This window comes from Leuciscus leuciscus, assembly GCF_965113295.1.
Source record: "Leuciscus leuciscus genome assembly, chromosome: 2".
Taxonomy (NCBI): Eukaryota; Metazoa; Chordata; class Actinopteri; order Cypriniformes; family Leuciscidae; genus Leuciscus; species Leuciscus leuciscus.
In genome coordinates, this window is record NC_138726.1 from 56,790,445 (window position 1) to 56,805,276 (window position 14,832).

At 38.0% G+C, this 14,832-nt stretch overlaps 1 protein-coding gene and 1 long non-coding RNA gene across 2 annotated transcripts in view; both read right to left on the bottom strand.

Annotated features, from left to right (window-relative positions):
* LOC309493191 (titin-like) overlaps positions 1 to 14,832 on the bottom strand; it is a 442,694-nt gene that overhangs the window by 352,717 nt on the left and 75,145 nt on the right. The window contains exons 8-9 of the mRNA XM_082162311.1: positions 12,899 to 13,183; positions 11,156 to 11,488 (exon numbers count right to left, since the gene is read on the bottom strand). Coding sequence (XP_082018437.1) covers positions 11,156 to 11,488; positions 12,899 to 13,183 — 618 coding nt within the window. The remainder of the gene's footprint in view (positions 1 to 11,155; positions 11,489 to 12,898; positions 13,184 to 14,832) is intronic.
* LOC309493352 lies at positions 3,439 to 3,952 on the bottom strand. Its single transcript, XR_014203858.1, has 2 exons — positions 3,678 to 3,952; positions 3,439 to 3,520 (listed from the first exon to the last, which is right to left on the bottom strand). It is a non-coding gene; the product is annotated as an uncharacterized lncRNA (long non-coding RNA).

Below are 14,832 nucleotides of genomic sequence, written 5' to 3' on the forward strand. Positions count from 1 at the left end.
GACTTGCATTAACACTCCACATGGTTTCTGGGGCAATATTACTGTAGATATTGGAAATATGTGAACTTGTTTTTTTTTTACAGTCTATGGTGTGAACACACAAAAAAACACATTTATAATAGGCATATATGTATAAGTAAATCTCTCTAAGTAGCTGAACTGCACTCACTCAAATATTTTGATTATTTCCAACTTCATACATGATAAAACCCACATTAAAAACGTTTCCCATATGGTTTGAAAGTAGATTCTAGTTTGAGTTGTTGAGTTGAGTTGATGATCTAATTATCTAATTTATATCTTAATATAAATTTTTTCTTAAAATAGCTCACTGATCTGGACCAAAATGTAGGATATGTGCACTTATGTGTGTTTTATCATACTCTGTCTTTACCAAGTAATGTCATTTTCATTTTTCTCTGCACAGTCCATCATCAGTGGCCAAAAATAAATCAGAGTAGCTTGACGCTTTTTCCAATAAGGTTCCACCAACAAGTGCCTGTGCCGTTGTACTCAGGAGAGATACTCTCTCTCACACACACACACGCACACACACACACACACGCACACGCACACGCACACGCACACGCACACGCACACACACAGTGACTAGATCAAATTCACCATGGATATCCTTTTTATCAGTGAGAAGGAGCACTTTGACAGGAGGATAGAAAAACAGTTAAAGAAGAATGACAAGTCATAGGGGAGTCATGCAAATTATGGTGTTAATATATTTTTTTTTTTGATTTTTTTTTTTTTTTTGTGAATGACAATATTGTCTCTTTCTTCTAAATGGCCCTTGAAAATTTAGAATAGGGATAAATTGTGTTCGTCTTCATAAAATGCTATTTAGGACACTGTTTTGTATGACAACCAATAGAGAATAGTACAGTATTCATTGAGGATCCATATGATTACACGGTACTGTATGTCTAATGGGCTAAATATGGTTCATATCTAAATCTAACTTTATATAAATTCACAACAACATATTCCACTCAGTCTCCTGTATAACCTATGGTGAATATAACTATTCTACTGTAGGTCATATATCATTACTTGTCATCTATGTGTATAGGCTATTACTATTTTTTTAATTCGCAAAAATAAATAGTCTTCTGTAGGCTGAGTGAAGAGAGCTGAATATCTACAGATAATTTAATCCGCAGTGCAGATCTACCCTTTAATGTTTATATTTAAATGAACAAAAACCACAACATTGGTCAATGGACGGGACGGTAAATAATGTGTAAGTTTCGAGCGTCGACTTGATGATGTTATTTCACAGTATATCCCCTTACTGTACGCATCAGGGACAACAGGGCCGTAAAACTGCCTGGGTCTCCCCATAGGCGATTTCAAACAGCGTTTTTGAGATGTCTTTGTTCCACTGCAGTTTTAAGGAGAAACTGCTCAGCAATGGTGTTGATTTATTCATTTGCACACGGTTTGTCTGAAAGCATATTAAAAACACCACATAGACAAAAACATTAAAAGCTTGATTTTCACAACAGGGGGACTTAAAGGTGCTCTAAGTGATGTTGGGTGATGTCACTTCTTGTTTACGTTTAAAGTATTGTCAAACACAACAGAGGCTAGCAAGACCCTCCCTCCTCCTCGGCCCTGTCCCAAATGGCACCCTAAGCACTCGTGGTCTTCCTACGAGTCCAGACTTTCGTGACGTAATGATGCTTTGACTGTCGGGAAGAAGTCTGCTGCTGAGCCAGGGCTCGGCAAAAGTGCGCATTGAGGGCGCATATCGACCGCATAGGGTGCACTCGCGAGCACCCTTCTGAGGCTTAAAATGACAAATGGGACACCCTACGGTCTCACGGACTTAACGGACACGCGCACACGGCAGCCATTGTTAGTCCACAATACCGAAAGTGCATATGAAGTGTGCCATTTGGGACAGGGCCCTCATCCGCGCACTAACCCCCCAAACCCTTCCTGTCGGTTATTGGCTGGAACAGTTTGTTATGTTTCGTGGTGCGGGTTAGCCCAGTTTGTTTTTGTTGGCGTTTGTGGAGCCTGGGCTGTCTACAGTCAGAGAACACATTTTTTTACAGTGGCAGCTAGCGGATAGTGAGAGATGTTTGCTGTATGTGACAAAAAAATGTTTCAGCCTAAAAAACGCGTGACATCGCTTAGACTTAGAGAACCTTTAATGGAGCTGTTTAAAGTAGCCACGTGATCACAAATTAATCAGAGCAGACGCGATTCAATAAGTGTATCCTTCTATGTAAAATGATTTATAAATACCAGTTTATGCAGTTTGATTATGGCCTCTAAGATCACAGTCAGAAACTATTAGCCCTGGCTGGCCCGTTTATAGCCCTCGCTCGTACTGGCTCGACAGTGGAAATGCGGCTAATCATTTCTGACTGACATATAACTGTACAAATCAAACAAACATAAACGTGTAAAGGCAGAGATCAAGCTCATGGTAATTCCGGCCTTGATCACAGATCACATCAGGTCATCTGTAATGGATCTGCTTGTTTTACACTCTTTGAGTTTTTTGTATGTGGCCTAAAGACGCGTGACATCGCTTAGAGCATCTTTAAGGAAGTAATTTGATTATAGTCTGATCAGAGGCAAGTACTGCTATTTCAACTCTGTTTGAGTATTTGAGTCTGTTAGGTCACTTGATGGAGTTTTTCGGTTCCTTGTCACTGTTGCCTTTGGCTTGCTCAGTTGGGGATATTTTGGGATAATTAATTTAATTTTATCAATCAATAAATTCCTCTTGAAACAAACTTTGTTGTATTATTTAAATTTAATACTGTGAAGCTGCTTTGATACAATCTGTATTGTGAAAAGCGCTATACAAATAAACTTGACTTGACTTGACTCTGTTATAAACGGCAGTCAAATATATATATATATATTTTTAGTCATACAAATACACTGATTTGAACGGACAGAGACCAAAGCAAAACTAAGGACTAATAAACATTGACCAAACAAATGAACTAATGAGTTATTAAGAACACAGGTGAACAGACTGAAAGACAAGGGAGACTTTCAACAAAGATTATAAATGAAACGATTTAATTACAGACACTTTATATATAAAGATTTATTATTTGATTATGACTGAAACATTAAGACATTGTTTTTGGATTAGATGATGGCTTACAAATGATTAAACAAATGTGAAAAACAAAGATAAACACTCTGTAAATACACACTTATTAATTTCAACAGTTATTCTTTTATACAGAACATTTGATACAGAATAAAAATAGTATGTATGATTAATAATTACTCGAACAAGCTACATTGTCAAGCTTTCACTATTGAAGAACATAAAACAACACAAGGTTATGATATAAAATGTATTACAAATATGAAGCTTATAAGAGGAACAAACTTCAATATTTTCAAACCATGTTAAAGGACAAATAAATGCTGACAGAACATTCAAACATGTGGACAGAATTAACTCTTTAATATCAGATTGAAGTTTCTTCCTCTGTTACGGCGTACTGACTTTGGTCTTCAGCAGATGAAACTGAAATACACAACAATTATTGTGTGTGTGTGTGTGTGTGTGTGTGTGTGTGTGTGTGTGTGTGTGTGTGTGTGTGTGTGTGTGTGTGTGTGTGTGTGTGTGTGTGTGTGTGTGTGTGTGTGTGTGTGTGTGTGTGTTCTCAGACAAAAAGTGTTACCTCTCGCTCTGTAACATTTGTAAAGCAGCACGACTGTCGCTAGCAGATACGGAGAAGCGGCCAGAAGAAAACTGAGGATTTTGAGGACAGAAATCTGACCTGAAAAACAGAAACACAAGAACATTATTGAGCAACATTACAGAGCTCTGAAGGGCTTTCAGAAAGTTTCTCGAGGAACCCAAAGTTTGTGAGTGAATATAAAAGCTTTGAAATGTGTTTCCACCCGTCTCATATTATTCCACCTTTTAGAGCTCAGTATTAAAGGAATAGTTTAATTTTAGTTCAATTTACTGACCTTCATGTTGTTCAAACCTGTTTGAATTTCTTTCTTGTGTGGAACATAACACATTTTGAAGGAACTTTTACTTTCATTGTATAAAAAAAAAAAAAAAAACTTCTTTTATGTTCCACTGAAGAAAGAAAGTCATACATGTTTGGACTCATATGAGGGTGATTAAATGATGACATCATAGAATATTAATATAAGTTATTCATTTTAATGTTTAAGAGGTAAGAACTTTTTTTTCCCCTCTTCAGACCAAAACTGCATGTTTGACACTGAACACATATGAACACAGATTCATTACTTGCTGCTTTCAAACGAAAAACTAAGTAACATTTATGAAAAGTCAGATTTTGTCAGGAAAGTCTCTAGAAAAATCTGATTTTATTGTAATGCTGAAACACTCTTGATTTCATTAAATTGTGGGATATTGTTTATAAGCTGTTTTCACTATATTTCAGCATATTTTGGATGTGATTTGATAGTTCTACTTTTGTGCATGTGAGTTATGTGAAACAAACATAGTTCTGTCATGACAACTCATCTTTCCTGGTAAATGTTTATTCATACTACCAGCGACAAAGCGACAGGATCCCATTCATTTCAATAGAGAGTGGGCGATTTCCGGCGACACGAGTGACAGTGAACGTTGGAGACCGGATGGGGCGTTTCCAGCAATGCGACAAAGTTGAGATACGTTTAACTTTATGCAAATGAAGAGCAAGAATGAGGAGCGACAACCAATAGGAGTGAAGTCAGTGGAGCGTGCGTGATCCGTCACTCTTCAGTGCCGAGTCCGACCGAGGCAAGATGAATGAGAAGCTCACTTAAGCAGTCAGAAACTGTCCTACAATTTATTATATGTCTCTGTGAACATACGGTGGTACTCGCCGTGCTGAATCCGAGACTAAATGGTTTCGTGAACTCGCATTTGCCCGTTTGCTACATTTAAATAGCCACTCGCAGGGCACTCGCTGTTTCTCATTCTTCTTTAATATTATGCATTTTATATACTGATTCCATTTATATTTAGACTTTTCCTTCCAAAATGTTTGTTTGTAGAGGCAAGAACATTGATTTGTTGTCTACAACATGGAGTAACATCTGTGAATGTCACTCACAAACATTACTAGGCAACCAGTAGTGGGAACGGCCACTAGCAACCTCACCGCCAGCCACTGGCAAAATGCAGCGACAAAGTCGCTTGTAGTGAGAATGCGCCTTAAAGGGATACTCCACTTTTTTTGGAAATAGGCTCATTTTACAACTCCCCCAGAGTTAAACATTTGAGTTTTAACGTTTTCGAATCCATTCAGCCGATCTCCGGTACCACTTTTAGCATAGCTAAACTATTGTAACGCTTGACGTAAAGCAAGTCAAATTTGTAGTTTTCTTATGTCTCATTCGGACTACAGAAATGAGACATAAGACCCGGTCTGGCAAACTTGCATAGTGTGGTTATAAAAGATTTAGGGCTGCAAAGCGAATCCAGAAGTGCCTTTCACCGTTACAACTTGATGAACCACTGATACGATTTTGGAAACATTATTTTAAGGTAAAAAATGATCTTTAGTGTTGCTTTAATGTTTATGACAATGTTGATATGTTTGCTCTTGAAGGAATAGATGGAGCTGGGGAAGGTGGAGGGTTTCTGAAAGCGCGCGAGCTCATTGGCTGCTGATACAGCAGGAACCAATCAGCTGTGCCCTATAGAGGTCGATGTGATTGCAGACTGAGTTAAAGGCCAGTCAGCCAGCGCCATCTAGAGATTCATGACAGAACTTTGTATTTGTCAATAACTGATTGTGCTCAAGTAGAAATAAGAGCCAGAGACTTACATATACTAATAATAGTGTGGCGTATCTCATCAGATGCTCATGAATAAAATAACCTCTGACTGAGATCCAGCTGAGGAGTGACTGTCCTCTCTCTGTTTTACAGTAGTAGAAACCCTCATGTGACTTTGAGACAGTAGTGATGCTCATCTCTCCTGTCGTCTGATTCTGGATCAGTGATCCGTCTTTATAGAAATCAGCGCTGAGGATCGGGGAGTTTGTAGATCGATGTAAACAGTGTAGAGTCAGAGTCTCTCCCTCAATCACAGGATCAACAGAACTCTCCAGAATCACCTCACCGTCTACAAACACAAGAGATGTGTGTTAATACTGTAAATAGGAAGAATATAGCAAACCAATACATATCAAAATATTGATATTATGAATTGAATTGTACTTTTTACTTCCTGAGCTTTTTATGTTAGTATTGTGTAGTCTTACCTGATCTCATAAGAAAAAATAAATGTTATATAGTTGTAAGCGTGATTGGACTCACCATGTACAGTGATGTTTCGAGGACGATGTTTCTCTCCAGATTCAGACTCACACCAGTACACTCCAGTGTCAGATGTGCTGAGAGAGTCCATTACACATCCAGATCCTGTTTGTTTTGAACAAGTTTGTGTGTCTTTGTCTGTGTATCTTCTCACTGTCCATCCAGTAGAGTTACTCTGATCCTCACAGCTCAGAGAGAGAGAGTCAGATGAGAAGTGTTGACTTCTGCTGGGATTGATGACCAGAGACACTGAAGCAGAAACTCCTGAAAAGAGGAAAATCTCCATCAAAACTGACAGCACAGAGACTGCAGTGAAACACAGATCCGGATGAGCACAAGCATAAACCCTCACCAGTGATCCACAGTGTCTGTGAGCTGCTGTTGTGTGTGTAATAGGCTGGTGGTCCTCTCTCTGCTCTGCACGTATAAACTCCTGTGTGCTGTAGAGCAGCAGGACTGAGAGTGTAAGATCCTCCAGCTCCTCTGCTGCTGTCTGACAGATGATCATGATCTCTGAACCAGCTGAACGTCCAGCCTTTAGAGGAGCCTGAAACCTCACAGATCAGAGTCACTGATTCTCCTTCAGTCAGCCACGGCTGTGGAGACACTCGCACTGATGCCTGAGCTTCAGCTGAACAAAACATCACGAGTTACAGAGCCGTAGAGAAACTGATGGAGAAGCTGATCACAACAAACACACACTCACCTGAGACAGTCAGTGTAACAGCATCACTGATGTTTGATTTCTGTGAGTCTGATCTCTCTCCTCTACAGGTGTATTTACCGCTGTGAGAGAGATCAACACTGCTGATGTTCAACTCTTGTGTTGAGGTTCGGCTGACAGTGTTTTTATATTGGTTGTTGGTTCCCTCTATTTCCCATCTGTATGTCCACTCAGTGTCTCCTCCCCACTTTATATCACATCTGAGAGTGACTGTTTCTCCTCTAAACACTCGTTCATCAGGTCGTACCGTCAGCACAGCTTTAGGACTCACTGTACAAACACAGATTACTGCATTTATAGTTTCAGAAGTTGTGTAGATATTGTCTCTGATCTGTATTTGTTGCATCACACACTACAGTCTCTCTCACCTGTAACATTTACCCACAGTGCATCACTGTATTTTGTGTAATAGACTGGTTTCCCTCTTCCAGCTCTACACCAGTACTGGCCTCCATCAGACACCGAATCAATCTTCAGGCTGTAGGAGTTTGTTTTCTTCTTCTCTGTCTCAGGGTTCTGTGTGTGTTTGTACCAGTAAGAGTCCCAGTTTCCAGTGGACGGATCCATGCGACAGGTCAAAGTCACTGTGTTTCCAGTCAGTGCAGCTCCTGCAGGATCTGATGTGAGTTCAGGCTTCGGCTTTAGATCTGCAGGAGAACAACAACAGATTCAGATCCTCAAGACTCAAATAAATGAGCATTTAAATGACTAAAATAATTGCTTCAGTCCTCTTATTGGAACAGATGTGGCTGATACAGAAGTGCATAAGAGAAGAGTTGAGCTCCACATTACCCCTTCACTGTCACCCCTCTTTTATCACAGAGACATGAACATCACTATCCAAACTTAAATAGTTGTAATTCAAGGATTCTTTGGAATATAGACATATGACTGCTCTTGTTTTAAAGAAGACATTTGGAAGATTATTGTAGAAGTGAAAATTATGAAAGTGAAACAGAAAAAAATGTTATAGAAGTTTGAGTTTATGAAAATGTATAATGTAAAAAATATAATTATTTATATAAAATATATATTTTTACAAAACATGTTTTACTTTAAAACTGCAAGAAAATCAAAGCCAAGTTGTGCCAAAGGGGTGTTTGTCTTTTCTGCTCCACTAGTGACACCAAACAGAATAACAAAATTATAGATTGAGAAGAAAATTCCAGAGCTTTCAAAGAATAATCTTAAAGTCTCTGGAAATGTCAGGGAATATTAGTTATAGTTCATAGTTTTAACAGGTTATGTGACAGACCCGGGTAAATGTATGGATGAGTAAGTGGATAATCTCAACGTTTTAATAATAAATATGATAAATATCATCATATAACAAATGTTAATAAAAGGCCAGACATAAAATAATAAACTTATTCAGCCATATAATCTTTGCAAGCAGAGACTGTTTTTAGTTCGGACAATCTTTCTTTTTTAATTTATTGAAACCATCAACAACAATGTAATTTGTGTTCACAGTAATATACTTCTCAATAGTTTAATCAGTAATAAAACACTGTTTAAAGATTAAAAGATAAGTTTAAAATAATAATGATTGCACAATCTGCACTAAGAATGTAAATTGCTTATTGAAAGGAGAAGAACGACTCTCTGCTTCTTAGCCTCTGTTTTCATGGATCTGTGTGTCATGTTGAAGCTGCGTCCTCTTGACGTCACATTTATCGGCCGCATACGTCATAAAGAACGTCTTATTTCAGGACAGTCACCATTATAAAACTGAGCGTTATTGCTAGTGAAGTGTAAATTGTTGTAGTTTCCTCATGGGAATGTAATGGTCAGTTTACTGAGATGAAGAGCCTCATGACGTTTGCGGCAGATAAATGTGACCTCCGGAGGATTCAGCCTTCGAAATGAGACACAGCCGGTGACTCCAGGATTTGATGATCTGTTGAGATTGAGAATGTGTTTGTGTTGTTCACCATGAGCTCTGAGTGACTGAACTTACTCACAGCGGCCTTTCTGGAGCCCATAACCACCAGTGAGAAAGCTCTATATTAAACACCAGTATTGGTATCGGCCCGATACTGCGCTCTCATATTCATACTCATAAAAATGCTCCGATACCAACAACCGATACTATGCAGTGTGTGTACAGTGTGTAGAGTGTGTAGAGTGTGTGTGTGTGTGTACAGTGTGTACAGTGTTTGTGTCCAGGCAAAGAAACTGACAACAGAGAGAATAATGGAGATACAAAAGCTGGTTAAAAAAGAAAAAAAAAAGATACAATAGAAAGTCGTCTGAAGTAGTGATCGACCGATATTGATTTTTTATAACCGATACCGATACCGATTATTTGCATGTTTATGTGCCGATTACCGATATGCAGAACCGATATTTATTTACTGTTATACTTCTGTTTTTGACACAATTATTACAACACAAATGAACTGAACAAACAATTTTATTTATAACAATCACTCCCTCCTTGCATACATAAAAAACGTTATATTTATACACAAATAAATAGAGGGGTCTGAGTCCAAAAAATAAAGTGCATTGTTACTAAGTGTCTTTGTTTAAAAATAAAAGCTTTGATGAGGTAAAAAATAAAGCACAAAAATTATTCTAACATATATTCAAAGATAGTTGAGTGATGTATCTTTAAGTGGTTCCACATGTTGGAGGTATTTTTTGTATTGTATTTTGTATTGAAATGCAATTCATTTTAAACAGTTTTAGAAGGTTTATATGTGCCATTTAATAGGTTTAAAGAGTGAGGAATAATTCACTGGGTAATATTAATTCACTGAATAATATTAGCTGGAATATAACATTATCAGGAAAGTAACAAACAAAACAGCATATTTGCATTTTCCAACTAGTATGTTATTAATTATTAATAATGTTTTTGTCGGTCTAGATCATGAAATCCTTTCTGACAAAGTGCTGTTTATCTATGCGTTTACACAGAACTATATAACTTACTCAACCGCGATCGCGCGTGGAGATAATAAATAATTAATTTCCACAGAGCGGTATTTATTTAGATTTGTATTAGCGAAATAATGGTTATGCAGTAAATGATAATATAATTTAGGTTGTTTAAACGAGATAATCTTGTCAAAAGTTTCATGCAGTAGCCGTGCTTGAGCATTCCTGGTCATCAACCCAGTGAGTGCGCAGCAATATGAACAAACTTTTTTTTTTTCGAGACTATATAAACAGCACTTTGTCAGTTGACATTTCATGATCTAGATTGAATCTAGATCATGAAATGCCAACTGACAAAGTGCTGTTTATCTATGCATTTATTTTACACAGAACTCAACCGCGATCGCGCGTGGAGATAATAAATAATTAATTTCCACAAAGCGGTATATTTAGATGTGTAACGTTATTAGCGAAATAATTGCTATGTAGTAAATAATATAATCTAGGATGTTTAAACAAGAGAATCTTGTCAAAAGTTTCATTCAGTGGCCGTGAGCATCCTGATCATCAACCCAGTGAGTGCTCAGCAATATGAACGAACTTTTTTCTCGAGACTAATGGTGAGCAAATACAACTGATAGAGAATTAAATTCAGTGCTTTTATTTTCAACATGCACTCATTCATGTCTGTTTTATTTAATTCATGTAAAGTTACGTCTTTATTGGGGCAGGACATGACGGATTACGCTACGTGACTCCATGAGTTCGTCTCAATTTTTTAGAACCAAGCTGCATAAATAAACTAGGCTATATCAGGCATTCATGTCTCAAATCTCATTTCTGCATGTCTGTTATGTTAAATAAAGTTGAAAAATTAAAGCAAAGCAAGCAGAACATATGTTTTACCTGTGCACAGAGTTGTTGTTGACTGATCTCCTCAGACGCGGGCTGTAATGGCGGAATTCTCAAAACGGCCACAAGATGGCGCCGTTTATCGGCGAATCCGATATTACAAAACCGATACCCGATTATGGGAAAATGCTTAAATATCGGTAAAAATATCGGTAAACCGATACATCGGTCGATCACTAGTCTGAAGTAAATGTATCTAATCAGTGGAATATTAATCTAAATATATAACTCCTATATTGCTGTTACGAGACACACAAGCTTGTCGAGCGCATCCCTTTCTCACAGACATCAGCGGAAAGATTGTAGTGAAAGTTTTTAGAAGAACAATGATGTTGAACTCACCCTTCACAGAGAGAGAAAGAGAGATTGATGTTGATGAGTTTGGTCTTCCATCTCTCTGTCCTTTACACCAGTACTGACCCTGATCAAACTCAGTAGCTCCTCTGATAGTGAGAGTGTCTGTGTTTACAGTGTAACGATAACCAGACGTCTGTAATATTACACTGTCTTTATACCACTCATATCTCCAGGGTTGTGACCAGTAACCTGGACTACGTGTCTGGTAATTTCTCCAGTACCAGTCAGGGTAAGTCTCTATCACACACTTCAGATTGATTGTTTCTCCAGTGAATACACGAGTGTCTGGTGTCACAGTCACTGTAGATGTGGGTAAACCTGAGAAGAAACACAAATATGTCAATATTTTATGTCAACTAAATAGTTTCATTCAAATTCCGCTGAGAACTTTTTGAACTTATAGATTCTCTATAAACTCACTTTATTTCCACTAGTAAGTGATTATTAAACCTGTTCTTTTGTGTTTTGAGTGATTTCTGTCGAACATCTGTAGTTTATTTTCCTCTGTAAAACTCAGTAAAATGATCCTGTATTTCTGCTGTGAAATAACTGGACAGTCTGAACTTTCTGTCTCTGTTTCAGTTCAGAGTTTTGACAGTGACAGTCTTTTACTTTTCTTCTGCAGAACATCAGTGATCAGAGATGACTGTAAACTGTCAGTAAACAGAGGCTGTGTGTTTTATTTCTAAACTGTGTCTCTGGACAGGATGATGGAGACTAAAATACTCTCTTAGTCATGATTTCTGTCATATAGAGTAACTCTAAAAGTTCACCATCTCATTATTATAGTGATCAGCACATTATATGTAAAAAAGATTCTAAATAAGAAAAATGTACAGATTTGGAACGACATGAGGAAGATTAAATTATGACAGTATTATTATTTTCAGGTGAGAAAATGAAAGTTGATCAACTGTCTATCAAACATTAGAATTAAGATTAATTTCATCCAACACTCAAAGTTTCAACATTCATAATCAGAGACAGAACGACGACAGGATCATCTGAAAATCAAAGCAAAGCTGCATTTGTATAAAAACTTCAGTAAGTGCACAAAAATATATTTATGGAAATATGTACAAATATTCTTAAATTAAAGTGTATTATCCACCAATAACACAGCAATTTTTTAGCTGTTTCTCAGGTCTGTGTTCACATGCATCAGACAGACGTCTTTATCTGTTATAAGATCACACTTCAAGTAAAATACTTCAGCTTTAACATGTATTTTCAGATCTCAGCATTCAGTTTCATTCAGTTTTGCTCCTTCAAGTAGTTTGAACACAAAAAATTAAACAGATTTAAACCCTCAAAAGAGAGATGAACTGTAACGCTCAGTCAGTCTGAAGCACAGCATTTGTGCAAAGATTCACAGATTTCCAGCAGTCAGCAATACAATAATTAAATACAAAAATGTGTTTTTGGAAGTATTTTAGCTGCTGGTTCATATCATGTGTAATGAGCGCAGTGTTTTTATGATGCCGTTTAAATACTTTAACTATTACAATAGGTTTTAAGAGCTCATTCAGTTCTGTCTTGCTCAATCTAACGGTTTCAAACACAAGAACACGTCATCTGTGAGAGAATTAAACAGAATTAACCCTTCAAAAGAGGAGTGAGAACCGCATTATTAGTTTGAAAGATCTGAGTCAAAGACTCTCGATTGTATGTGTGAATGTGATCATAAATATGAGAGAGAGTTTAGGAGAACAATGATGTTGAACTCACCCTTCACAGAGAGAGAAACAGTAGAGCTTGATGTTGATGAGTTTGGTCTTCCATCTCTCTGTCCTTTACACCCGTACTGACCCTGATCAGACTCAGTAGCTCCTCTGATAGTGAGAGTGTCTCTGTTTACAGTGTAACGCTCAGACGTCTGTAACTTTACTCTGTCTTTATACCACTCATATCTCCAGTTACTGTGATCAGAGTTTATCACACACTTCAGATTGACTGTTTCTCCAGTGAATACAGGACTGTCTGGTGTCACAGTCACTGTAGATGTGGGTAAACCTGAGAAGAAACAGAAACATAAAGACTCAAACTGCTCTTTCAGGGAATAAAACTGATTGTTCAGAAGGACCTTCGGTTGTAAACGCTGGTTGTAAATGGGAATGTTGCTGGTATAAACCCTGCAGTGAATGAACTGTTAACCATCACTATTGTGTCTTTGAGCAAAGCATTTGACCAACGGTTTCCAGAGGGATTTAGTTCATGGAGCCATTCTGTGACAGAAATACATTACACTGGTCTTGGTCATATGATGATAAATATACTTTTGCAAAAAGGAAGATAAAGTTGGCAAATTTTTTTTTTCAAATATATTAATTTCATGTTCTCAGCACAGGTGAAGCGTTGAGTCTAATGGCCATTGAGAACATGAGATACATGTTTCTATTATTGGAGCTGGTGTGCCAACTTCCTCTTCCCTTTGGTAGTTTCTGTGGTTGAGATCCTCACTGAGTTTGTTTTGCCCGCTGGATGTGTGCATTTTGTGTTGAACCTTTATGATAAATATACTTTTACCACAACCAGCTAACAGGGAACGTTATCATAACTTTGGCTAACGTTAAGGATCTCTCAAAGTTATGAACAAAAATTCTTCCAGTAACTTTAATAAAATGTGTGTTCAATGTTATCTGGTCTTTAATAATGTTCTCAAAATTATCACAAAAACTGTAGTTTCTTCATCTTTAACACTCTTGGACCCATTTAGACATCGAGTTCATTCAACACTGAGGATTTTGCTGTGTATCACGTCACTATAACTTTCCACATTGGATTAATTAGTGAAGTTTTTTTGTTTTGTTTTTGTTTTTTAGGAGGAATTTTGAGTTGTTAATACAAATTAGGTTAAAAGATTATTTCAGGAACATCATACTAACCTTCCAAAAAAAAAAAGCTTGGTCGACGCCCGCAACGCAAAGCGGCGCGAATCGAAACTACGGTGAAAAAGGAAGTAGCACACCTACTTCGAGCCGAAATAGCGAAGTTACTGAGCAAGGGGGCTATAGAACCCTTATCACAAGCTCAGAGCGAAGGGGGCATGTACAGCAGATATTTTCTGGTACCCAAGAAAGACGGGGGTCTCAGACCCATTCTAGATCTAAGACGACTAAACAAAGCACTTCTGAAACGACGGTTCGGAATGCTCACGACCAAGAAAATCCTCTCGCAAATTTGCCAAGGGGACTGATTCATGTCGATAGATCTGAAAGACGCTTATTTTCAAATACAAATAGCGTCACGTCACAGGCGATTTTTGAGATTCGCCTTCGAGGGTCAGGCATATCAGTACACAGTCCTGCCATTTGGCCTATCCCTGGCACATCGCGCATTCACGATGTGCATGGATGCAGCGCTCGCACCCCTCAGGCTCCGAGGCATACGAGTGCTGAATTATTTGGACGATTGGCTGGTTCTAGCTCGATCACAGTCGGAGCTCATAGAACACAGGACCATATTACTCGATCACCTCGAGAATTTAGGTCTCACAGTCAATTGGGCGAAGAGTTCGCTGTCTCCCAGTCAGAAAATATCTTTTCTGGGCACAGATCTGGACTCGCTGTCTATGACAGCACAGCTGTCGCCGCAGCGCAGACTAAGTATTCAGCGCATGACAGAGATTTTTCGCCACAACGCTTCAGTCCCGCTCAAAAAGT